This window comes from Eleutherodactylus coqui, chromosome 7, assembly GCF_035609145.1.
Source record: "Eleutherodactylus coqui strain aEleCoq1 chromosome 7, aEleCoq1.hap1, whole genome shotgun sequence".
Lineage (NCBI taxonomy): Eukaryota > Metazoa > Chordata > Amphibia > Anura > Eleutherodactylidae > Eleutherodactylus > Eleutherodactylus coqui.
This window is the reverse complement of record NC_089843.1, coordinates 114,893,914-114,921,758: the sequence shown is the minus strand read 5'-3', so window position 1 is coordinate 114,921,758 and position 27,845 is coordinate 114,893,914. Positions and strand designations below refer to the sequence as shown.

Here is a 27,845-nt window from a genome sequence, read left to right as displayed (position 1 = left end):
GATTTCCCTTCCCAAAAGGAAAGATGAAATTTCAGAAATTATTTTACATTCTATTCATCACCCTGATAAGTCTGCTCCTTATTCATGGACAGAAGCCAGGTGAGAAAAGTCAACTTTATTCCTTTTTTTTTTTTTTTTTTTTTAATTCTTACTTTGAATTTCTGTATTTTTCTTAACGTTAATGCACTTGTATGCATCATTCATTCTTTGTTTTTGAAAAAAAAAAAAGTTAAACAGTACATTGAAGGTTGATGTATAGATTTTGTGACAGCACACTATTCCATATCTTTTATTCCAAATGTTGTTTTGTAACTGTTTTATAATCAGTTGGTTTTTTTTAGCTAGCTGTTTTAGGCATAGACTATAATTGCTACCAGATACTGAATCTATATAGACTGGGACAGTAGCAGTCTCGCAGTAAGGTACGGTACATACTGTAGAGTTCATATCCATCATAGTTTTACTACTTTTGTATAATCTCTTTAAACTAAAAACCTTATAAGCTTTATGTTGTGATTTCCATATTTAATGCATGTTCGTTTTAGACTACAATATTAGCCCAGTGTACTTAAAATATTGCGGAAAAAGAGAATATATCAGAGAATGGTGAAATCTGTAGGCGTTTGGGATTGTTGGGAGATGGTTATTTGATAAAATATCTGTATGTGGAATAAATAATAATCTGAGAAAGTGAATGATCATACACCTGATATAGTATATAATCGTTAGAGACTGGGAAATCATTCTAAAAGGGTTCGTTCAGACGTTCTAGCAGTGCTGAAAAGATCGCGTGAATGGGCTACTTCAAGTTACTTGAAGTCGCCCGTTCACATGATCGGAGGTGCGTGCTGCGTGTTTTCCAGCTCCTGTAGGGTCCTATGGAAAGTACGCAGCAAAGATAGGACAGGTCCTATCCTTGCGCGTACCTCGGAGCCGACATGCGTGTTTGCACTCGCATGTCCTATTTTTTGTTAGGTGCGCTGATTCAGCGCACCTAACATTCGCTCGTGTGAACGCTTCTATAGAAACCTATTGGGTTCTATTAGAAGCGCATTCTGTGCACTGCAGCATGAGCCCCGAACCTGTATCATTTAGATCATATATTGTAGTTAAACATTTACTATGTAAAGTCGACTGTGGGGAACAGTCATATATTGTATGAGTACAAAGGGATATGTATACTAGTAGAATAATAATTCTCGTAAAGCGAAAAACTCATGAAACAGTCTTATATAGTGCTGGTAGCATTGTGTGAAAATACCCCAATGCACAACTACCTCTCTCTACAGTTTCATGACCTCCCTCTTTAACCCTTGTATATTCATCTAAGGCTAGGTTTACACTGCTATCACTCGGAGGCGAAGAATGGAAAAAACTTGAAGTGATATTGTCTATACTGAGGTCTGTTCAGCTTCCGCCATGTTGGGAGAAATATTCTTGGCTGAAATAGCGCAGCATGCTACACTATTTTGTCTGGGGTTTCATGCTGGATCTGGGCCAGAGACTCTTAATGGAGCCTCTGATACAGATATGAACCTAGCATGAGATGTAGGTATAGAAGACATTGCTGCTGGTTTTATAAATTGGTAGGTTGGCTAGATTCTATAGAACGTATATAATGTCATCATCAATGCACAAAACAAAGCAGTTGCATTTGATTATTGCACAAATAGTACTTGCTGTAGCATTGGAATAGTATATACCTATGCAGTAATGTATGGTACCAATTAGAGATGAGCGAGTATACTCGCTAAGGCACATTAATCGAGCGAGTAGTGCCTTAGCCGAGTATCTCCCCGCTCGTCTCTAAAGATTCGGGGGCCGGTGGGGGGCGGGGAGCGGCGGGGGAGAGCGGGGAGGAACGGAGGGGAAATCTCCCTCTCTCCCCCCCCCCCCGTTCCCCTCCGCTCTCCACCACAACCCACCTGTCACCCGCGCCGGCCCCCGAATCTTTAGAGATGAGCAGGGAGATACTCGGCTAAGGCACGACTCGCTTGAGTAATGTGCATTAGCGAGTATACTCGCTCATCTCTAGTACCAATGTATTAGAGTTGAGTTTGTAAATGTAGTACACCACAGTGAAATTATGCTATGTTGATGGTCTTCAGTATGACTCGTGCACACATTTAACACTTAAACAAGAAGAGCGATGATATATGTGTATATATTGTAGCATATAGCAGATGAGATGCAATTATTTTAAAAACATATAGGCATTTTAAGCCAGGAGGTTAAGAGAAGTTGGGGGGCCCCAAGATAAACTTTTGCATCCGGGCCCATGAGCCTTTAGCTACGCCCCTGGCCAAGCATATATCTATGCTATACAGGGGTGATATTCCCTATAAGCAGTGGCTTACTACAAGGACTGCTCTCTGCATAACAAAATGCAAAGCACGAAGGAAGGAATATATAGAAGAGGATTACAATAATGTTGTCTATGATGCGTGAAATACAGCCTGTTGCTTGACAAAGGTTTAGTAGAATACAAATGCATATCAAATGGTGACGGGTGCCAGCACAATAGGAGGAGATCAACATAGATTTAAATCAGCAGCTCAAAGAAGACCTTGTATCTGTACAGCAATCCACCTGGTCAATGAAGATCTATTGCCCCTTTGTACACTTACAGAGGCGGCCTGGGGAAGGTCCTTAATTATCCAAAACACATTCATTCAATAGAAAAAAGTTGGTAGCCAAAGGCTAATTATTTTAAGGAGGGTAAAAAATAAAGCATGAATCATAGAAATACTATAGAAATGGTTTTCATGAAAAATACATCCATTCTTCAGTCTTTTTTGCTGTGCCAACGCAGCCCTTTTTTTGGACACTCATGCTCTTTTGAAAATGAATCCCAGGTATTTGATATGTGGAATACCAATGGGAAATAGAGATAATAAACTAATGTTGTCTCTTATATGGTTGTAATGGTGTTAGGCTATACATTAAGAAGTCATAAACAGATAAATGTCCACCAAACCTGATGATTTCACAAGACTAGCTGGTGGTCTTTGGGGTATGAGAGGCCTTCCAATTTTTCCCTGTTATTAGCTGCAGGAGAATAAAGGATTGGGCAGGTTGGGTTTCAATATCCAGAATATTTTCTTCCTCCAGGAATATTCCCTAAGGATCCCTTGTTCCCCATGATAGCTGCCCCAGGGTTATCACTCTCTCCCGTTGGAAACAAAATATGTGTGCTTGCTTTATAGGGGAGCTGGGAGAAGGAGCTGCTGACAAGACAATATCTCATATCTATGGCTAGTGTTAAAAGTATGTTCAGATGGCAGACTCCACTTCAAAATCTATGAGGGTTTCTGTTGCAGATCTGTAGTTCAGTTTACCATAGAACCGCACAGATTCAACTCTTTTTAATGGGAAAATCCACATGCGGATTTGGCACTGATTTGACGCTCAACTTTTTGCCATTGGTAGTCCATGCCAAAAAGCCGCTGTGTGAACATACCCTAAAGTTGCTTTTACATGGTTCAGTATGAGCCAGATGAAGAGGGCCAATCAACAAGATCTGCACTCATAGAACCGGCCTTCAAACAGGCCGAATCAGACTGCATGGAGGACAAGAAGATCACGGCCTGCGTAAGAGGGCCTTAAGATCTATATGGAAATAGATCTTTAGAAACTACATGACCTTGGTCAAAATCTTTGCTGCAATTCCACCAAGTATTGCACTTTAACGAAGCACCACAGAACCTCTATTATATAATCGTAACCTGCACTGCTATTGTCATCAACAGCACAGGTTCTCCCCTTCCCTCTGGCTCTGGATTCAGGGCCTGGGAACTATGAAAAGCTATGGGCTATCTGTGGTGTCTCTCTATTTTCTCAATATAAGGCCTTATTCACACAGTGTTGAGGTTTTACGCCGGCTGCATTGGGGCCAAAAAATCGCATCTCTGGGGTATAGCCACGATCAAATACCGAGATTAATTAGCGTTTTCTTGTCCATTCACACGGGCTTATCATGTGAAAATAATGCTGCAGCGCAGAATTCTGTTAGTCAGCTGAAATCCTCGTAGTGTCTAATGGTTAAATAGAGCCAGCTGTCTTCTTTCCCGAGCGCCGGACGCAGGTAAACTCCCTCCTCCTCCCTTTTTTTTCAGCTCCCATAGGAGTCTATGGTAGCCTCCAGCGTTTTTTGATGCAGTGCGAAAACCGCCCATGTGAATGAATGCATTGGAATCCAATGCTTCACATGGTCGCGATTTTCAGACAACGTTTTATCGCGGCAAAATAGCTGCGTAAAACGCTCATGTGAATTGCCCACTTAAAAAACTCAGTGGGCGATATTGATACCCTGTGTTATGCCCAGAGCAGAGCCTAAGGCAGAGTTCGAACGGGACGAAAATCCCGTGGAAATCTCACAGTTTGGCCACATCAAAAAACCGCCGGGGGACTTCCAGGGGATAAGCGCAACTTCAAAACCTGTGTCATTTCGCCGCAGGTTTTGGAGCAGTTCGGCCGCCGGCATTCTGCTACTGCTTTCTCTCCCCATAGAGAGGAAAGAGGTCACAGCAGAAAAAAAAAAAAGAAATGACATGCTTTGGCTTGAAATTCCGCGCTGCCTCGCCGGTTCCACCCAGCTTTGCCGCAATGGATTGGCTGCCTCGTGTGGATGAGATTTTTGCAAAATTAGGATTAGGAGCCGCGGGCAGATTTGCTGCACAAAAAATTCTGCACATAATTTTTCGCGGCAAATTTGTCCCGTGTGAACTCAGCCTAATAGAGCACAGAGATTCAAAGAACACCAAAGAGAGAATCCCTGTGTCATGTGCCAACCCTCAGGCCCCAGACATCAGTTTTGCCTTCTGTCAGATGAGCAGGAACCTCCTTGCTCACATCTGCAGGCTAAAACTTCACAGATCTTTTACTTCTCACAGCTGAGAGTTTACTATAATGGTACCCAGTCCAGGTAATCCTCCATGAGCTGAATAGCCAAGATCTCAGCGTGAAACATTTTATCTACATTGATACATAGAATTTCCCAAACTCAATTCAATTGCAGAAAATCCTCAGCTCTGAGGAATATAAATTCTGTATGCCAGAGGCGTAACTTGAAGCTTCTGGGCTCCAATGCAAAATCTGCAACAGGCCCTCCAACTATAATGCTTTATTCATAGTACTGAGCTTCCTATATGGAAAACAGAGGCCTTATGGGCCCCCTAAGGCTCCTGGGCCCGGATGCAACCGCATCCCCTGCATCCCCTATAGTTACGCCCCTGCTGTATGTTTCAACAATATTTCCATTCACAAACAGCAAATTGAGATCTTGAAAAAGTGAGGAATAGAAAAAAACAAAAGGTACATAATTTTTAATTTCACAATCCTTAAAATGTAGGGCTCTGTCACACAGCATTATCCACGGCTGTATTTCCTGTGCGGGGGGCACGCATCAGTACGCCATGCATATCGTACTGCTGCATGCCGACAAATCCTATACCATATTTGGTTGAGTATGCCCATATAAAACGTGCCAAGGTAGAGCATGTTGCAGCTTTTTTGTGTGTGTGTGTTTTGCAAGCTGTGTGTGAGAGGCACCATTGAAAGCAATGTAGAGATTTAGCACTGCTTATTTGGCACGCAAAACCCATAGTCTTAATATGTGGTAAAAAAATACTCATGTGAGAAATCCCTTATATACACACAATACTACAGAACCCCTTTAAAAGAGTTTTCTCATGAGTAACATTTAGACATATTAATTTGATATCCATTAAGGCCAAATAGAGATGCCCAGTCTGCGGTTTCCAACTGAGAGTTAGGCGCACATGTGAAATAAGGGTGATAAGTCAACAGCTAAGCCAAATGATCGCTCTTGAAATTGTCATAGCATGAATGTTAATCATAGGAAATTTCTTAAAGGGCTTCTGCTGACAGGTTCTTACTACCCGAACCACAGACAGCATGAACTCGGACAAGGGTGCCGGTTGCCCTGTGGGTGTTTTATTCTGAAATGCCGCAGTGTGTGTTTCAGAATAACCACACTTTGAAGTTTGGCTCTGAGCTGAGCTCTTAGTCATGGGGGCGGGCCATGCCAACCTCTCCCCACCATGAGTGACAGCTCACTTCCCATTCACAAAAGCAGAGAGAGCTGCCAGTGTACATGATGCAGGAATAGACTAACATGGCCCACTTTCATGACTCGGAACTCAGTTTTGAGTCAAACTTCAAAGTGTCCGCATTTTGAAGAGCTGCAACGTTTCAGAATAAAACACCCACAGGGCAAAAGGCACCCTTGTCCTGGGTTCAAGCTGCTCCTGGTTTGGGCAGCATGAACCTGATGACAGAGTTTTCCTTTAAAAGGGTTCAGCAGCTTCCAACTATTGATGACCTATTCCCAGGATAGGTTATCATCAATAATGGATCCGTTGAGGGTCCACTGCTCAAGACCACCACCAATCAGCTTTTCACTGGGCTGTTGTCACAGTGTACAGAGCCAGAAGCAGACAGCTCCATACACTTCCCAGTGGCCTGGGTTGCTATTGCATGCAATGTTCCCATTAATGGGAACAGTGCTAGCAATACCAATAGAGATGTCTGCTTTCAGTTCTGTACACTGTGATAGTGGTCCGATGAGCAGCTGCTTGGTGGGGGTTCCAACTGCTAATGAAATGGGACTCTGTCGACAAGATCATGTCCTTCAAGTGCCACAGAAAATGTACACATAAGGTGGCTTTGGTGAGGGAGAGATGTTTGTGGCTCCTGCCCAAGCTATCCTGAAGTGCTATATTAGGGTTTATCTACCCCAAGAGGGGGAGCTGAGCTGGAAGGGGTGAGGTGCCATTCTCTTGAGTAGAGATGTCCACAAGAGCATCGCATCCTGAAAAAATCTTGATAAACAAATGTTTAGAAATGAACAAACTATAAATTAAAAAATACGTGCAGCCTAGTGGTTAGCAATATACTGTACATTTGGTAATTTTTATTTATTTTATCCTAGAACTTATGATCACCTTAAAGATCAGACAAGACTATGTACTTGAGCTATGGCGCATTTATCTTTACCACAATCATGTAAAGGCCCATTTAGACGGGACGAATGTCGGGCAAACGATGGATGATGAGCTGAACGCTGTTCGTTCAGTGTAAATAGCAGCCATTCAGTACTGAACAGCCGCTATGTTAAGTCAATGGAGAGGAGCGGGGGAGCAAGAGAAGAGATATCTCCTGCAGCCGCACTGCTCCCCTGCTGGACGCTCTGTGAGCGAGCCAGCGATACTAGCTCCCATACAACAGCACATGAGTGAGGACACACAAGGACGAGTGTAAGACATCGTTTGCCCAACATTCGTCCCATCGAAATGAGAAAGACAGAAAATTAGAGAAAAAACTCCTATTTATTAACACCTCTTATTACAATTTTTAGACTCGTATGTAATGAGCTGAATTTTCTTCCGTCCTTTCTGTTTAGGCTTTGTACGATGATTATAACCCTATCCACCACATCTAAATAATAGGTTTGGGTTTAAAGGACTCCAACACAATCCTAGTTTTATATGAATATAAATGGAGGCGTGTATGCAAGGACCTGTGGCGGCAAACGACAGAGCACCTGATTACACTAATCTTAAAAAGTCCAACCTTAGCCATTTGAAATGTTCCAGAGGTAGAGCAAATTAGTTTGCCATGCATGAGTTATTCCATTTGCGTAGGCTATAGGTAAACATCCGATTTCAGTTACAATTACCACACACAGATGTGACCATTTTGCGACTGTCCCTTTAGTACCTTCTCAATGCAATGGGCAGAAATTCTGGTAATTGTCCAAAGAGAGATCCTTTGTTCAAATGCAATTCTCTCCACAATGCTTTAAACAAGAGAATGCAAATGAAGAAACTATCTGAAAGAGTTCTCTTTGGATTTTTTAACCTTTGGTTGCTGACCAGGAAAAGAGTCAATTGCCTTACATTTCTGTTTTTCTACATACATTCAGTTGGTAAAGTATGAGAAATAGATGTGATTAATGGCCATGTAGCAAGGTAAATGGAGGATGGTTTGGAAAATAAAAAAAGATCTCATCTGTACCTTGTGTTCTATTCTATTTCTACATCGCAGACAGTTGAAATGCAGGGGCGTAACTATAGAGGGTGCAGGGGATGTGGTTGCTCCCGGACCCAGGATCCTTAGGGGGCCCATAAGGCCTCTCTTCTTCATATAGTAAGCCTAGTAGTATAAATAAAGCATTATAGTTGGGGGCCCCTGTTACAGATTTTGCATTGGGGCCCATGAGTTACCCTTCAAGTTACGCTTCTGGTCGAAAGTATTAATATAAGTAATTATATAGTGAAGCTGATGAAATATATAAGATACATCTATCATTGATTGCTAAATGTAATAATAACTAAATGCATGAAAGTGTGTAATTGCTTCTTTTGCCTCCGGGTGAAGACTTTAGATCAATTAATGATATAATTGCAAAAAGCATGACCGCAGAATACAGGAAAGGAGATAGAACAATCATTGAATGTGTCAAGAAAATAGGACTAATTTGTTCATCCTTACTGAAATCACTAATTAAGGGGTTTTATATTTTCAATTGTGTCTTTATTTCAGCAAACCTTGGTCAACGGCGAAGACCCCACAGACACAACTGTTTCCTGAAAAGGTGTATGCCTCTTCATTCCAGAGTGCCGTTCCCCTGAGGTATTTACTACATATAAGACCCAATTCACTAAGATAACATCAATTAATTTGAAGAGGTTAGGGTGAAACTACATGGTGGTGATAAATCGTGCAGCCATTCGACAGCACACACTTCTGTGTTTTGGCTTCATTCAGATAGCGGCGCCATGTGCTTTCATTCTTATTTTCATTCTGTATAGTAAGGTGTTTGTTCACGATTGTCTTATACCTCAGATTTAAATAAAGTAAATCTGGTGTGAGATGGCAAAAACGGTCTACAGTGAAGAAATGGTTAGTCTAGATAAGTTATATGAATGTATAGATGTACCCCCTACATAGAAGAACATTTCATTCAGAACAAAACTTTTTAATATGCCATCAATGAATGAAAAAATGATTTATTATTATGCATTAAAAGGCTGCCCAATTTCTACCTTTCTCTTGGCCTAGCCTTAAGGAACTCCTAAATTGCAGGTCACTGTTTTATAACTTCATACAACCTCCAAGTTTTACGAAGCCATAATGTGGCACCTATAGAAATCTATAGAACAGACAGGTAGAAACAATGCGTTTCAGAGATAAATCGTGTCCTTATTCATTGGCAATGAATAAGGAGGTGGTATAGGTCGGAAATGTGTTTGTATGATAAAGTCAGTATATGGATTCGAATGGCCTTTTATAAAGGATTTTCCGTTTACTGTCCTTGGAAGTGGAGATTTCCTGTCTGTTTGCAGAGTTTCCTGACTATACAGGATCTGCACTCTGGATATAGTGGATGCATATTAGAGTTGAGCGAACGTACTCTGCCGAGCTTGATGCTCATTTAAATATTAGCGTACCCGATGGTGCTCGTTACTCGAACGAGCATCACGTCGTGTTCGACCCCGCCCCAGTTTTTGGCTCCTCTCCGCTGTGACATGTCTGTTTTGACCCCTCCCCGTCGCGACGCAGCGCACGTGTCAATGGCAAATTTTTTTTGGCTGGCAGGCAGGGGGAGAGAGAACACACGAACCAAGAAAAAAAAAAAAGCTCGGCACCCGGCATCCCACATACAAAAATGCTCGAGTCTCCCATTGTAGTCAATGGGGTTCGTTACTCGAGTAGAGCTCTCGAATTTTACGAAGAGCTCGACTCGAACAACGCGGACCCGAGCATTTGGGTGCTCGCTCATCTCTAATGCATATACAAAGTATACTGGAAAGTTAATGACTATCACACATACATTTGTAGACAGACTGGTGGATACACACATACACACATTTGTTTTTAACTTGGGTGTATCTTATAGTCTCCAAAATACTGTAAATGTATACACAGAAAGCAGAGACATAGTATAGTATAGCACACTACACCTTAATTACAACAAATCAAGCACAGTCACAAATAAACCTAAAATGAGGCCCGAGTCAATATGTTTTATAGACCTATTCAAACTTCGAAAATATGCATACGTTTTAACACAAACATGCGCACACACGTTCAACATTAAAAACTGCCGATTTGAGAATCTTCCATCACTCCATGGTCTCCAAGAATTCTAGTCTGATACATGGACACATCCCAGGCCTTAAGACATTTGTCAGTTTGGATAAGAGAGGTTATGACCTCCTTTTAATCAGGTTATTTGATTAATTGAGGTTTCGTTTGAAGAGAAGCATATGTATTCTCAAAGGTAATCCTGAATAACCTACAGGTTACTTCTACAATCAGTAGATCCATGTAATGAATGTTGATGCTTTTTGGAGGTCAGTGTTAGGGTACTTTTACAGGAGTCGATAGTCGCCTGAGTAATCACTCGAAGAGCGATTACGGGAATCTGTCATCCCGTCTTAGCACAAGACCTCACAGGTAAAGTGAGAAAGAATCCCTTACTTGTCAGAGTCGCTTGGTTTTTAGCTCATCTAAAAACCAAGCTACTGTCGGCCTGTTTAACCAGGCAGTCATTTATCTATGAACGATTGTCTGTTTACTCTGACAGAGGCAGGTGGCCGTCCGCAATAAATCTTTGGCGCGCTCTGTCTCCATTTAGTGAGTGATTATTACTCCTATGTAAAAGAACCCGACAGTCGTTCTATTTAAAAGTACCCTTATACAGGGTGTAATGATAATATATAACTTCCTCTACGTGATCTAGTAACTTTACCATGATCTATTTTAACCCTTTCCAATCCAACTTGTATTTTGGTTTTCCTAGGGGGCTTACTCTTTTTCGGCTGTTATACAATGGCGCAATATGCTGGCTAAAGCCAGTACTGTATGAGTTGACACGTTGGATAGGCTCTTACAGCATAGAGGCTGGCAATATGCAGTAAGAGAATCCCGACAGACGTCTTCCAACATCAGAGCTGTACAGTCTTTAGACGTCAGACAGTGGATTGGAGAGGGTTAATGCCACATTAACTATATGCAACCAACTGTAGCAATTCTATAAAAAATCTGCTCAGCAGTAGATTGTAATTGTAAGTAGTAAACGTTACCCATAGACCAAACATGATGCCAGTAATTTGTAGCTAATTAGGTTGACAATCTAATGTGTAATGCTGCGTTTAGTCTTAATGATTATCGTTCAAACAAGCGGAAAAGAACAATAGTTTAAAGCGAGCCAACGACCGAACGATGAATGAGAATCGTGCACTTGTCGTTCGTCGTTGAGTTTCAGAAGGACTAAAAATCATCTTTGGATCGTCCACTTCTCATTGCGTTTAAACACTCCAGCTTAGTCTTTCACATAGGAATGTGGAACACTGAACAAGAAGTGAATGATTCTCAACGATGATCTGCCTGTCTAAAGAGTCGCATGAGTCTGAACAGTTAGCAGTGACGTCACTCACTCGTTCAAACCAGAATCGTCTCATCTAAAAGGGGCATTCGGGACGGCCAGATCTTGTGAGAGGAAACAAATCAACCATGTTGAATTGTTTAGGTAAAGGCCCATTTAGACACAACGATTATCGCTCAAAAGATGTCGCTCAAGCGACAATCGTTGTGTTATTTGCAGGCCAAGATGATCGCTTGTCCCCACTGGTCTTCTGCATCCAGCTGTTCCCTGCTCCGAGCACTGTCAAGGCTTTGGCTCAAACAAAAATGCCCATTAAATTCAGTAGTGATAAACTGAGAATGATAAGAATAATGGGTTTGTTTACTCTAAAAATAGGTAATAAATTAAGCTGATGGGATATTACAACAAGGTAGTCAGGCCTGGGGTAAAGTGAAGCAAGGTCTTCGACAAATCAAAGCATTCTCTACACATTGCTAGACTTGGATTACACCTCATTCACTGTAATCCGATCAAAAATGTGTAAATAAACAAAATTTAAACAGTTCAACCAGCCTGACCATCATCATTAATATAGGGTTAGGGTTGCCAAACTATGGTTAATAATCAGCATAAATCTTTCATGTAAACTGATTTGAGCTGCTCAGACCAGCATCTAGATATCGATTTCCTGAAAAGCCCATTTGGTTGGAGGTATAAAGGCGATGTTCTTGCAATAACATTTCAATGTAGCAAATTTGTTTAAACTACTATTTTAAATGCCATATTTAGATGAATGTAAGAATTGCAAATAAGATGTGGGTCATCTTAGAACTCTGAGAACATTTCTAGTTAACCAACATGGAATAATTCAATGAATGAGGGCAGTATCACACAAATACCAGAGCATATAGTTCCAGCACCAACTGAGGCACCCAATTAATATATTGAAATTCTGCTTTTTTTTAGCACCCATTATAATGTACCCCCACAATTAAAGGAACCTGTGGTCATCATTCTGACATTTCTAGATGCCCGGTTTCAATGTGGTTTGGTTTCCCAATTGAAATTCAGTTGGTAGATTCATTCTAATCTCTAATGGGAACATGTCAACATGACAAAAGAACTACATGATTAAGTAAAATTGGACCCCTGGGAAGCCTGAGTTCAGGAAAAGGCTCAAAATGATGAATGTGGGCAGGTCAGGAGCACATAAATACCAGCCCCTTGTTAGAGGTTGTTAAGTAGTGGTATTGTTCCAGACATCTAATCCTGCAATTATTTTACACTGGCTTACAAACTGAGCATCATTTACACATTTACCAGTGAGATGAACATATACAAAACAATCTAATGAGGCATCCACGTGACACGAGTCAACAGGTTATGGGGAGTCATCCATAAAAGTACTACATCCACCTAAGGGCCCTTTTACATGGGCCGATCAGCTTTCAGATTCTCGTTGGATTGAGGGAATTTGAACAATAATTGTTCAGTGTAAATGCCTGCTGTGACTGAAGAACAGGCGAATTTGTTTGCTTATTGTTAGGCTAATTTAACACGGGCAAGCACGATATTGGTCCGTGGAACTCCCCCACATATCGTGCTCGGGAATGTGTGATTTCCCCAGAATGCCAGTTGTTTTTGTGCTAAAAACGTCGCACATCACTTCAGGGAAGTAGCCATCCTCCAGCAAGTGTTGCCCATTGTTTTCAATGGGGAACCTCGCATCGCACTCACCTGCACCTCACACGCCGTACAATGTTTTGTCAGCCCAAGGGAACGCCCAAAGATAGGACATGCCGCTATTTTTTTCCCCGTACCACATCGGAGGGGAAAAAAAAAAAACGCTCATGTATTTTACCCCATTCAGCAGAATGGGGTTCATATTCATGCGGGACTTGTGCATCTTGCATCGCACAAATCTCACATGATTTCCTTGGCCATGTGAAGGCAGCCTCAGTCGTTCAGTTTGTACTTGCATAAAAACTGAACCACGATCTGTCCGTGTAAACAGGCAGTCATTCATTTATGAATGACTGCCTGCTTGTTGTGAATGGAGGAGGGGGTGGGGGCCAAATGATCTGTGGCCCACTTGCCTCCATTCACTGAGCGATCATCACATCTGCACCTGACAATCATCCCATGTAAAAGGGCCCTAAACCCTGCAAGAAAAATCTGTTATTGTATTCCAAAAGCAACACACAAGTTAACTGTCTACAGAGATGAAATGTCCATTCTATTGTTTTCTTATTGCACTTTCATCATGCTTATACTGAGTTACACGTGCAGCCATATGTAAAAATCGCATGTGATGTAATGAAAAGCTGAGCCAAACAAAAATCTCAACCACTGACAAGGACAGGTTTGAATTTACACTGTATCCTAGGTAGCAAGATTATTTTGGAACATTTGATGTTAAAGAGAGTTCAAAGCAGGCACTGGAAGCGAAAAATGTCATGTTTTTGCTATAGTTTTAGAAAGCAAAACCTGCGAAAACAGGCAAGTGCCTGGTGTATATAATACAGGGTGTGCCACTTGCAGGAGGCATAGAAAAATTGGCTATAACGTCAAGACTTAGGCCCCATTTACATGCAATGATTATCGCTCAAAATTCGTTCAAACGATGGAGTTTGAGCAATAATCGTTGCGTGTAAACGCTTCCATCTTTCACTCTTCGGCTGAACGATGATTTTTACGTGAGCATAAAATACATCATTCAGCTGGAAAGAGATAGCGGGGACCACACGCGGTGTTCTCCATGGGAGCAGCTGATTACATTGTATTCAGCTGACAGCCCGTGACAGCCCCTGCGAAGACAATGTAGCTGAGTGCAAAGTTCAGACCACATGCTGGGATTTGCAAAAAGCTTATGGAGGCTCATTTACATGCAAATGAAGCTGATAAAGTGCTAATGTGCATTACTGCCCATTATTACTTTATGCAAAAAAAATCGCTAAAACTGCCAATCTTTCAATCATTTGAAAGATTGTCTTAGCGTATAAATGAGCCTGAATGAATACATTTTAATGATTTGGTCAAAACATACCTTACCCAATAAGAATCAGGAACCCCTCATACCATGTGCTGGAAGTGTCCCTCATTCGCAGTTAAGCACACCTGAAGCTGATGCTCCATATTGTTGAAAGTTCTGGCAAGCATGCCTGGAGTTACTGGAGTAATTTCTTGTGCAATGTTCCTTCTCAATCCCTAAATGGCTTATTCCAGTAGACTTTCCTCTTCAAAAAGCCCCTTAAGAAAAGTTCATTACTCTTGGAGTCATAGTTGATTTTTCCAGGCCTCTAGCGAGTGGAACGTCACGTATATATATTTATTTTTATACACATGTACACTCAGGCTCTTGGTTAAGGCTCATTCACACAGCATATTTTGTGTTTTCTAGCCACACGTAAAAGTGACCGGCCGGAATGCGCACCATTTATGCTATCTTTTCCAGATGGCTGATTTTACGCACCGGAAAATTGACTATGTGAATGGATGCATTAGAATTAGAGATGAGCGAACACCAAAATGTTCGGGTGTTCGTTATTCGTAACGAACTTCCCGTGATGCTCGAGGGTTCGTTTCGAACAACGAACCCCATTGAAGTCAATGGGCGACCAGAACATTTTTGTATTTCGCCGATGCTCGCTAAGGTTTTCATGTGTGAAAATCTGGGCAATTCAGGAAAGTGATGGGAATGACACAGTGACGGATAGGGCAGGCGAGGGGCTACATGTTGGGCTGCATCTCAAGTTCACAGGTCCCACTATTAAGCCACAATACCGGCAAGAGTGGGCCCCCCCCCTCCCAACAACTTTTACTTCTGAAAAGCCCTCATTAGCATGGCATACCTTTGCTAAGCACCACACTACCTCCAACAAAGCACAATCACTGCCTGCATGACACTCCACTGCCACTTCTCCTGGGTTACATGCTGCCCAACCGCCCCCCCTCCCCCCCACAGCGCACACCAAAGTGTCCCTGGGCAGCCTTCAGCTGCCCTCATGCCACACCACGCTCATGTCTATTTAGAATTGCGTCTGCCATGACGAGGGACCGCAGGCACACACTGCAGAGGTTGGCACGGCTAGGCAGCGACCCTCTTTAAAAGTGGCGGAGCGATAGCCCACAATGCTGTACAGAAGCAATGAGAAATAGAATCCTGTGCCACCGCCATCAGGAGCTGCACACGTGGGCATAGCAATGGGGAACCTATGTGCCACACACTATTCATTCTGTCAAGGTGTCTGCATGCCCCAGTCAGACTGGTAATATGCACCTTAACAGTAACCGCGTTGGTGGTAATGTGGTGGTGACTGCGGACCTAGTAGCACGGTTGTATTTTGTTGGTTTTCGGAATGTGGCCAGGATTAAGTAGGCCGTGGCGGGGGGATGGTGGGGGGGCTCTCTTGTAGTGTCGGTAAAGGTGAAATTCTTGGACTGCCACCAGACGAACCAATGCAAAGGCATTTGCCAACAATGTTTTCCCTGTTGGAGGAGGAGGGGGATGTTTTTGAGGCACTACGTGTCCTCTCCACGTGTCCGTGGTTATATGCACCTTAACAGTAACCGCGTTGGTGGTAATGTGGTGGTGACTGCGGACCTAGTAGCACGGTTGTATTTTGTTGGTTTTCGGAATGTGGCCAGGATTAAGTAGGCCGTGGCGGGGGGATGGTGGGGGGGCTCTCTTGTAGTGTCGGTAAAGGTGAAATTCTTGGACTGCCACCAGACGAACCAATGCAAAGGCATTTGCCAACAATGTTTTCCCTGTTGGAGGAGGAGGGGGATGTTTTTGAGGCACTACGTGTCCTCTCCACGTGTCCGTTCCATGTCAGCAATAGTAGCACTCAAGACAGGCCCCAGTAACAATTCTGAAGCAGCAGTATAGCGGGAGCGCAGTCTTCGTTCCATGTAAGCAATAGTAGCACTCAAGACAGGCCCCAGTAACAATTCTGAAGCAGCAGTATAGCGGGAGCGCAGTCTTCGTTCCATGTAAGCAATAGTAGCACTCAAGACAGGCCCCAGTAACAATTCTGAAGCAGCAGTATAGCGGGAGCGCAGTCTTCGTTCCATGTAAGCAATAGTAGCACTCAAGACAGGCCCCAGTAACAATTCTGAAGCAGCAGTATAGCGGGAGCGCAGTCTTCGTTCCATGTAAGCAATAGTAGCACTCAAGACAGGCCCCAGTAACAATTCTGAAGCAGCAGTATAGCGGGAGCGCAGTCTTCGTTCCATGTAAGCAATAGTAGCACTCAAGACAGGCCCCAGTAACAATTCTGAAGCAGCAGTATAGCGGGAGCGCAGTCTTCGTTCCATGTAAGCAATAGTAGCACTCAAGACAGGCCCCAGTAACAATTCTGAAGCAGCAGTATAGCGGGAGCGCAGTCTTCGTTCCATGTAAGCAATAGTAGCACTCAAGACAGGCCCCAGTAACAATTCTGAAGCAGCAGTATAGCGGGAGCGCAGTCTTCGTTCCATGTAAGCAATAGTAGCACTCAAGACAGGCCCCAGTAACAATTCTGAAGCAGCAGTATAGCGGGAGCGCAGTCTTCGTTATATGGAAGCAATAGTAGCACTCAAGACAGGCCCCAGTAACAATTCTGAAGCAGCAGTATAGCGGGAGCGCAGTCTTCGTTCCATGTAAGCAATAGTAGCACTCAAGACAGGCCCCAGTAACAATTCTGAAGCAGCAGTATAGCGGGAGCGCAGTCTTCGTTCCATGTAAGCAATAGTAGCACTCAAGACAGGCCCCAGTAACAATTCTGAAGCAGCAGTATAGCGGGAGCGCAGTCTTCGTTCCATGTAAGCAATAGTAGCACTCAAGACAGGCCCCAGTAACAATTCTGAAGCAGCAGTATAGCGGGAGCGCAGTCTTCGTTCCATGTAAGCAATAGTAGCACTCAAGACAGGCCCCAGTAACAATTCTGAAGCAGCAGTATAGCGGGAGCGCAGTCTTCGTTCCATGTAAGCAATGGTTAATGTGGCTTAAGTGGTAACTAGGCCTGTAGGCAGCCCAGTGTAACGAAAAATTGGTTCAAGTTAAAGTTCCAACGCTTTTAAGCGCATTGAAACTTATAAAAATTGTTAAGAAAAATTATTTGAGTGAGCCTTGTGGCCCTAAGAAAAATTGCCCGTTCAGCGTGATTACGTGAGGTTTCAGGAGGAGGAGCAGGAGGAGGAGGAGGAATATTAGACACAGATTGATGAAGCAGAAATGTCCCCGTTTTGGATGGTGAGAGAGAACGTAGCTTCCATCCGCGGGTGCAGCCTACGTATTGCTTACGTATCGCTGCTGTCCGCTGGTGGAGAACAGAAGTCTGGGGAAATCCAGCCTTTGTTCATCTTGATGAGTGTTAGCCTGTCGGCACTGTCGGTTGACAAGCGGCTACGCTTATCTGTGATGATTCCCCCAGCCGCACTAAACACCCTTTCCGACAAGACACTAGCCGCAGGACAAGCAAGCACCTCAAGGGCATACAGCGCTAGTTCAGGCCACGTGTCCAGCTTCGACACCCAGTAGTTGTAGGGGGCAGAGGCGTCACCAAGGATGGTCGTGCGATCCGCTACGTACTCCCTCACCATCCTTTTACAGTGCTCCCGCCGACTCAGCCGTGACTGGGGAGCGGTGACATAGTCTTGGTGGGGAGCCATAAAGCTGGCCAGGCCCTTAAAGACTGTTGCACTGCCTGGGATGTACATGCTGCTCGATCTCCGCACCTCCCCTGCTACCTTGCCCTCGGTACTGCGCCTTCTGCCACTAGCGCTGTCGGCTGGGAATTTTACCATCAGCTTGTCCGCAAGGGTCCTGTGGTATAGCAACACTCTCGAACCCCTTTCCTCTTCGGGAATCAGAGTGGGCAGGTTCTCCTTATACCGTGGATCGAGCAGTGTGTACACCCAGTAATCCGTCGTGGCCAGAATGCGTGCAACGCGAGGGTCACGAGAAAGGCATCCTAACATGAAGTCAGCCATGTGTGCCAGGGTACCAGTACGCAACACATGGCTGTCCTCACTAGGAAGATCACTTTCAGGATCCTCCTCCTCCTCCTCCTCCTCCTCCTCAGGCCATACACGCTGAAAGGATGACAGGCAATCAGCCGGTGTACCGTCAGCAGCGGCCCAAGCTGTCTCTTCCCCCTCCTCCTCATCCTCCTCATGCTCCTCCTCCTCCTCCTGTACGCGCTGAGAAATAGACAGGAGGGTGCCCTGACTATCCAGCGGCATACTGTCTTCCCCCGCCCCCGTTTCCGAGCGCAAAGCAGCTGCCTTTATGGTTTGCAGGGAATTTCTCAAGATGCATAGCAGAGGAATGGTGACGCTAATGATTGTAGCATCGCCGCTCACCACCTGGGTAGACTCCTCAAAATTACCAAGGACATGGCAGATGTCTGCCAACCAGGCCCACTCTTCTGAAAGGAATTGAGGAGGCTGACTCCCACTGCGCCGCCCATGTTGGAGTTGGTATTCGACTATAGCTCTCCGTTGTTCATAGAGCCTGGCCAACATGTGGAGCGTAGAGTTCCACCGTGTGGGCACGTCGCACAGCAGTCGGTGCACTGGCAGCTTAAAGTGATGTTGCAGGGTGCGCAGGGTGGCAGCGTCCGTGTGGGACTTGCGGAAATGTGCGCAGAGCCGGCGCGCCTTTACGAGCAGGTCTGACAAGCGTGGGTAGCTTTTCAGAAAGCGCTGAACCACCAAATTAAAGACGTGGGCCAGGCATGGCACGTGCGTGAGGCTGCCGAGCTGCAGAGCCGCCACCAGGTTACGGCCGTTGTCACACACGACCATGCCCGGTTGGAGGCTCAGCGGCGCAAGCCAGCGGTCGGTCTGCTGTGTCAGACCCTGCAGCAGTTCGTGGGCCGTGTGCCTCTTATCGCCTAAGCTGAGTAGTTTCAGCACGGCCTGCTGACGCTTGCCCACCGCTGTGCTGCCACACCGCGCGACACCGACTGCTGGCGACATGCTGCTGCTAACACATCTTGATTGCGAGACAGAGGAGGAGGAGGAGGAGGGTGCTTTAGTGGAGGAAGCATACACCTCCGCAGATACCAGCACCGAGCTGGGGCCCGCAATTCTGGGGGTGGGTAGGACGTGAGCGGTCCCAGGCTCTGACTCTGTCCCAGCCTCCACTAAATTCACCCAATGTGCCGTCAGGGAGATGTAGTGGCCCTGCCCGCCTGTGCTTGTCCACGTGTCCGTAGTTAAGTGGACCGTGGCAGTAACCGCGTTGGTGAGGGCGCGTACAATGTTGCGGGAGACGTGGTCGTGCAGGGCTGGGACGGCACATCGGGAAAAGTAGTGGCGACTGGGAACTGAGTAGCGCGGGGCCGCCGCCTCCATGATACTTTTGAAGGACTCCGTTTCCACAACCCTATACGGCAGCATCTCAAGGCTGATGAATTTTGCGATGCGGACGGTTAACGTTTGAGCGTGCGGGTGCGTGGCGGCGTACTTGCGCTTGCGCTCGAACACTTGCGCAAGCGACGGCTGGAACGGTGCGCTGAACTACACTGCTGGATGGGGCCGAGGACAGCGGAGATGAGGGTGTGGGTGCAGGCCATGAGGCGGTAGTGCCTGTGTCCTGAGAGGGGGGTTGCATCTCAGTGGCAGGTTGGGGCACAGGGGGAGAGGCAGGGGTGCAAACCGGAGGCGCTGAACGGCCTTCGTCCCACCTTGTGGGGTGCTTGGCCATCATATGTCTGCGCATGGTGGTGGTGGTGAGGCTGTTGGTGTTGGCTCCCCGGCTGAGCTTTGCGCAACAAAGGTTGCACACCACTGTTCGTCGGTCGTCAGGCGTCTCTGTGAAAAACTGCCAGACCTTAGAGCACCTCGGCCTCTGCAGGGTGGCATGGCGCGAGGGGGCGCTTTGGGAAACACTTGGTGGATTATTCGGTCTGGCCCTGCCTCTACCCCTGCCTCTACCCCTGGCCACCGCACTGCCTCTTGCAACCTGCCCTGCTGATGCCCTTGACTCCCCCTCTGAAGACCTGTCCTCCTGAGTAAGCGTTGCACACCAGGTGGGGTCAGTCACCTCATCGTCCTGCTGCTCTTCCTCCGAATCCTCTGTGCGCTGCTCCCTCGGACTTACTGCCCTTACTACTACCTCACTGCAAGACAACTGTGTATGATCGTCATCGTCCTCCTCACCCACAGAAAGTTGTTGAGACAGTTGGCGGAAGTCCCCAGCCTCATCCCCCGGACCCCGGGAACTTTCGAATGGTTGGGCATCAGTCACGATAAACTCCTCTGGTGGGAGAGGAACCGCTGCTGCCCAATCTGAGCAGGGGCCCGAGAACAGTTCCTGGGAGTGTTCCCGCTCCTGAGCAGGTGTCATTGTAGTGGAGTGAGGAGGCTGGGAGGAAGGAGGAGCAGCAGACAGAGGATTCGGATTTGCAGCAGTGGACGGCGCAGAACTGCGTGTTGACGATAGGTTGCTCGAAGCACTTTCTGCCATCCAGGACAGGACCTGCTCACACTGCTCATTTTCTAATAACCGTCTCCCGCGTGGACCCATTAATTGGGCGATGAATGTGGGGACGCCAGAAACGTGCCTCTCTCCTAATCGCGCAGCAGTCGGCTGCGACACACCGGGATCAGGAGCTCGGCCTGTGCCCACACCCTGACTTGGCCCTCCGCGTCCTCGGCCGCGTCCACGTCCTCTAGGCCTACCCCTACCCCTCAGCATGCTGTATTACCAGTGATTTGATTTCACAGGCAGGAAATAAATTGGCGCAAGACTGCAGGCCAAATATAATTTTTGCCCTTTTTGGAAAACGAAAGGCCCCACTGCCTCTAGTGAATGAATAATCTAAGTTTAATAACTGTGCTGTGTCCCTGCTTATGTGTCACAGAACGTGAGGGTAGCAGAGTTATTATAACTCTGGCAGAGCAGGAATTTTTTTTCCCAATTAAGGAAAGCAAATGGCGAAGCCAGCAGTAAAGCGTAGCTGGGTGCGTATGATTTAGCAATGTTTTTCACGCAGCTCACACGTGTCCACAGGCGTTAGGACGGACAGAGGCTGGACAAATAGATTTGTTTTCAGTTTTTTCCCACCAAAAGGCAGCACTGCGTATATTCTATGAACATGAGAAGTTTAATAACTGTGCTGTGTCCCTGCTTATGTGTCACAGAACGTGAGGGTAGCAGAGTTATTATAACTCTGGCAGAGCAGGAATTTTTTTTCCCAATTAAGGAAAGCAAATGGCGAAGCCAGCAGTAAAGCGTAGCTGGGTGCGTATGATTTAGCAATGTTTTTCACGCAGCTCACACGTGTCCACAGGCGTTAGGACGGACAGAGGCTGGACAAATAGATTTGTTTTCAGTTTTTTCCCACCAAAAGGCAGCACTGCGTATATTCTATGAACATGAGAAGTTTAATAACTGTGCTGTGTCCCTGCTTATGTGTCACAGAACGTGAGGGTAGCAGAGTTATTATAACTGTGGCAGAGCAGGAATTTTTTTTCCCAATTAAGGAAAGCAAATGGCGAAGCCAGCAGTAAAGCGTAGCTGGGTGCGTATGATTTAGCAATGTATTTCACGCAGCTCACACGTGTCCACAGCCCTTAGGACGGACAGAGGCTGGACAAATAGATTTGTTTTCAGTTTTTTCCCACCAAAAGGCAGCACTGCGTATATTCTATGAACATGAGAAGTTTAATAACTGTGCTGTGTCCCTGCTTATGCTTATGCGCTTATGCTTAAGCGCTGCGGAATAAGTTGGCGCTATACAAATAAAGATTATTATTATTATTATTATGTGTCACAGAACGTGAGGGTAGCAGAGTTATTATAACTCTGGCAGAGCAGGAATTTTTTTTCCCAATTAAGGAAAGCAAATGGCGAAGCCAGCAGTAAAGCGTAGCTGGGTGCGTATGATTTAGCAATGTTTTTCACGCAGCTCACACGTGTCCACCGCCCGTAAGGACGGACACAGGCTGGACAAATAGATTTGTTTCCACTTGTTTTTCCACCAAAAGGCAGCACTGCGTATATTCTATGAATAATAACTGTGTTGTGGCCCTGCCTATACAATTCTTTCCCTGCAGTATCAATGGAGGGTGGAATGCTCTGCAGAGGCGATTTTGAGAAGCCCAAAAAAAATGCAGCACAGCTAACAGCAGCCTGAACAGTACTGCACACGGATAAATATGGCCCTAGAAAGGACCGTTGAGGTTCTTGAAGGCTACACTCACTCCTAACACTCTCCCTGCCTATGCAGCACTTCTGTCCCTAATGCCAGGTGCAACGCTCTGCAGAGCCGATTTTGAGAGAAAAAAAATGCCACTGCTAACAGCAGCCAACACACAGCTATCAGTGGCCCTAATAAGGACCTTTGGGGGGTCTTGAAGCCTACACTAACTACCAATTCTTTCCCTACAGCAGCTCCGGTATAAACAGCACTGTCCCTCATCTAACTCACCAGGCATCTGAGGCGAGCCGCGGGAGGGGCCGACTTTTATATTAGGCGAACACCTGATCTCGCCAGCCACTCACAGCAGGGGGGTGGTATAGGGCTTAAACGTCACAGGGGGAAGTTGTAATGCCTTCCCTGTCTTTCAATTGGCCAGAAAAGCGCGCTAACGTCTCAGGGAAGGAAGTGAAAGTAACCAGAACACCGCATGGTGTTCGTTACGAATAACGAACATCCCGAACACCCTAATATTCGCACGAATATCAAGCTCGGACGAACGCGTTCGCTCATCTCTAATTAGAATCCAATGCTTCAGATTGTTGTGATTTTCGGTCAGCGTTTTATCGTGGCAAAATAGCCGTGATAAAACGCTCGTGTTAAAGAGGCCCGAGCCTGTGCTTAGCTTAAAAAAGATCATTTTTGGGACATTTGTTCTATACTACAGCTTAAGAGCACCTCAATCACAAGCCAGGACTGAGAAGAAAGGGAGGTCTACAAGCAAGAGATTCCCGAGTTTTAGGATTGACATAAATTAACAGGTCCTTAAATAAATACATTTTTACAGAACAAGCAGGAGCATTAAAAAAATAGAAACAGCAACAACAACAAAAAAAAGCTGAAAATGAGAACCCGGTGTCTGTTCTACAGCAGAATGCATGCCGCGCAGCCTACAATTGGCTGATCAATTTGTATGGCAATAGTAAGGAATTTCAATTCTCCGTATTTTAATATCTGTTCACTGCTATTTCTAAGGAAAGAGAGTAAAAAAAAAGGAGATGACTGTTACTATGCCTATGACTTAAATGTTTTGCATATCTAAGTCAACACAATGAAAACTAATTTGAAAAGCTAAAAATAAAGCAAGCTCTAAAAATAAAATAATCATCTGGGTGTAGAATGTGACAGAGCCATAGTATAACAGCCATGAGCGTTAAAGGTTTTCAATGTATGTAATTTTAAAGGGGTTGTATGATATTTGAAGTATCTTAACTGTCTCTGGTAATACAGCTTATTACCATTCTCAGAAAACCCTATTTAAGGGAATGTTTGAAGGGACCTTAACACAGCCCAATAAACAGGCCAAAATGTTCTTCACTGGACAGTGTAAAAGGGCAAATGATCAGCTGACAAACGAGCAGATGACCAATGATATAATTATGGGAACAGATGATGGTAGTAACGATTGTTCTTCCTTATACTACATGTAATCTGTCTGTTTAGACAAAACAAACCAGTGTTGACTAATATTCTCAGTGGTAGGAGGCGCTCATTAGCAGATTATCTGCCAGTGTACAAGGAGCCTAAATGCTTTTTACATGGCCCAATAATATAGCAAGAACTTTCACTCAAACTTTCTTCTGCCCGATCATCGAGCCGTGTAAAAGTGTAAACAATCAGCCGACACTTGTTTGTCCCCTAATAAAGTTTAAATTGGTCTGTGTAAAGGCTCAGTAGATGAGCATTGATCTCGTTTTTTGGTGCCAATCTACCAGACCAAATTTCTCTATGTAAAGCCTCATGCACAGGGATTGAAATGCGGATCCTGGCGCGGGCGATCCGCTGCTCAATTTGCCCATAGATGTGTGTGCAGGTTCCTCTCTCCACGCACACAAGCTGATTCTATTTGCGGACACTATGTGCCGAAAATAATATCGTAGCATGCTCTATTTCAGAGTGGCATACGCAAGGAGCATTGCAAAAGTGTTGCCAAATCCGCGGGAATCGCCTAGGCGACGGCGTGAGGAATCTGTACAGTGCATGTGCGCCAGCGGCATATCCACAGTACAGAAGAAAAAAATAAATGACAGGTAAGCAGGGTCACCGGCAGCGGGTATGGGCGGATTCCCCACACGGAATCCGTGCGTGCCGTGTGCATGAGGCCTTAGTACCAATAGACTCACCAAGTTTTACTCCTCGTTAGTTAGAATTCTGTTTTTAGTTAGCAGTAGATTGGAGGCTTTCACCATAATAGAGACCAGCAAGTTACTTTTGTAGGCAATCAAAAAGGAAAAACTGACAGCATTAGATATGGCATTTTACAGTGCAGTACTCCATAGATGTTCATAGTGGACAGTCAGTCAGAAAACCTTCCATGTACAGGTTCATAAAACTTTGCTGCCAAATGCTGCAGCAACGATTCTCAGAGAACAGAATTAGCACTGAGATATTATCTTGTGAGAAGAGAACTCTAGGCACCAGATCAAGTGATATATTATTGCCATGGATTGAAAAGATACTACACTGTTTGCTAAATATCAAGACCACTAATTGACTGATACTGGGCCTATTAAAACATTACTATCTCAAGAGCTTCCGCAATCCCATTGAAGCTCTGAAAGGGATGATGAATGAGTTACCTGATAATTTGACTGATTTCAACAAAAAATATTTGCCATCAGCCCCCATTGAAGTGAAGAGGAGTAACAAAGTATCAGTTGCATATAAGGGTATTTAACTTGCAAGTGTACCGCCCCATTAGGACAAATAAAACAGCCCGCAGAAAGAAATCATTGTTTGTCCAAGAGCTATTGTCTGCATTTATCTGCTACTTTGTGAAGGCAGCAGTTTTAAGGAATGTGGCAAAAAAGACAAGAAAAGAGGAAGACACAGAAGCCAATAAAATAGAGAAAACAAGATAAAGCTCAACAAAGACGTACTTAATATTTCCTAAATTTGTAACATCATTAAAAATAATCCCAAAACACATAAACAGTCACTAACATGAATTAGGGTAGTGGTAATTATCTTAAAAAAGTCACATTTAAAGATAGAAAACACTTTAAAAAGTTATCTGACTAGGAAGACTTTAATGCCAGGTTGGACATTTCACAAACGTTTTCATACAAAATTTTGCATACAATGTTTTTTTTTAAAGTTACAAAATAGAATAAAAACGATTTTGATAATTTTGGCAGCTTTTTAAAGAAGAATAAAGTTTAGAGTGTAAATACACACACACATTATCTTAATATATGTGCGTGTGTATAAAGTTTGAGGTGGAGCAGAGATTTAAAGTATCATTAAAGGATCATTCAAAAAGAGTTATTCCGATTTAGACATAACAATTATTGCTCAAAAGATGTCTTTTGAGTGACTTTGGAGCGATAATCGTTGCGTGCCTTTAAGCGCAAGGCGATCACTCAAACATTGAGTGATCACCTTGCGTTTCGAGCGGGGGATGGAGAAGACAAACGGGACCGCTTGTCTTCTGCATCCAGCTGTTCTCTGCTCAGAGCACCCAGCTGTTATACAGCCGAGCGCACCGAGCGGGGTATGCAGAACACAGCTGGATCGCTGTGTTCTTTATACCCTGCCTGTTCACGGAGCGCTCAGCTGGTATACAGCTGTGCTCTCCGTGCAGAGTATGAAGAACACAGCTGGACCGCTTTGTTCTTCATACCCCGCCTGTCTTCAGGGAGCGGATACAGATGAAACAATAGTACAGTTGTATCCCGCTGTGAATTCCTGATAAGGCTGATCGCTGATGTTTCAGCATGCTGAAAAACAACGATCAGCGACGGCTTAACGAAAAATGCACCATGTCAGTGCAGTTAGACAACGATTATCACTCAAAAGATGGCTTTTCAGTGATAGTTGTTGTGTCTAAATGGGCCTTTAACAGGTCTTTAAGAGATCCCAGAGTAAAACTCTACATGCTTGGACTTTGGTTAAGACAGATGAACAGATTACATGTATTTACTTATAGAATATACTCATGATGTATAACCATTTAATATCATCTCTTTTCAGGTTGGAATGCCTTGCTAATTTCAAGAAGATAGGTTATAAAGACAGGACAATGCACTATTTATTAAAGGAAATTCTGTACATATGAAACATCTCCATGAACTGGGGTCATCCATTGTGGAAGACAGACGGAGACAATGTTTAAAAGATCTAAAAGCTTTGGGCTGGAGCAAAACTTGGAATCCTCCACCTATGGGCTCAGAGCAAGAAGAAACATCACAATTACATGCTGGCGTAGCTACAGTTGCTACACAAACCCAGGAATACATGCAAACAGAATGAAATGTTCATCATTGAGAAATGTGAATTATTCAAGAGGTCAAACAGTATGCATATGTTTGACAATACAGTATTAATACACCAGTACCAATAGGCTTCCTCTTCCTTAATGGACTACTGCTATCTCTCCATCCCATGTGGTGAACTTTTGTGGGCAGACCTGTTACATAGTGACTATAAGATGTGATTAGAGTCATGGCTGTTCTCCAGGAATGCAAGTGGTCTAAGGATTCACATGAGTGCAATATATAGAAGTAGAAGGGATGTATTTCATTTATCCTTATTTTATCTTATTTTTGCATACACTGTATAGGCTCATACAGAATTCGAGATAACTATGTAGTTCATTTATAGATTGAGTAAATCGAATTGGAAAGATCCAGTCTGGGACTACACGTATAAGAAACAGTAATGAACACTTGGAATTACCTGGGTTTATGCATTTATGACTAATAAAATATGGTCTGATAGTTATCCACGTCACAATTGTAGACAAACGTAATCTAAGTAAACTAATATCACAAACAGTTGTACGTTCTTGTCTTATATTGGGTACAGCGAGGAAACCTCCACAGTACAGGAAGCAAAACTAAGGAGGTCCATATTCTCAGCTCAATGTAACGAACCCCTATCAACAAGCATATTGATTGTGATTAGAGATGAGCGAGCATACTCGCTAAGGCACATTACTCGAGCGAGTAGTGCCTTAGCCGAGTATCTCCCCGCTCGTCTCTAAAGATTCGGGGGCCGTCGGGGGAGAGCAGGGAGGAACGGAGAGGAGATCTCTCTCTCCCCCTCTTCCCCCCTGCTCCGGCCCCCGAGTCTTTATAGACGAGCGAGGAGATACTCGGCTAAGGCACTACTCGCTCGAGTAATGTGCCTTAGCGAGTATACTCGCTCATCTCGAATTGTGTTCATTTACTTCTCTTTTACTGGGTCAAGAATTGGCTATGGGGATGAAGATCATCATCAGTCTGCTCATTGTCAGGTTGCGCTAGTTACTATTGGAAGATGAT

General features: G+C 44.5%; 1 protein-coding gene across 1 annotated transcript; it reads left to right on the top strand.

Moving 5' to 3' along the window:
• Positions 1–26,687, top strand: APELA (apelin receptor early endogenous ligand). Its single transcript, XM_066574675.1, has 3 exons — positions 1–99; positions 8,566–8,655; positions 26,554–26,687. Exons 1-2 carry the CDS (start codon positions 24–26, stop codon positions 8,652–8,654), a joined length of 165 nt encoding a protein of 54 aa, XP_066430772.1. The 5' UTR covers positions 1–23; the 3' UTR covers position 8,655; positions 26,554–26,687.
• The last annotated feature ends 1,158 nt before the right edge of the window (positions 26,688–27,845 follow it).

Bases quoted from the DNA above. Each gene is read 5' to 3' on its own strand.
- APELA (XM_066574675.1), top strand. From the start codon at position 24: ATGAAATTTCAGAAATTATTTTACATTCTATTCATCACCCTGATAAGT. The intron at 100-8,565 runs GTGAGAAAAGTC...TCTTTATTTCAG, and splicing joins TATTCATGGACAGAAGCCAG to CAAACCTTGGTCAACGGCGA.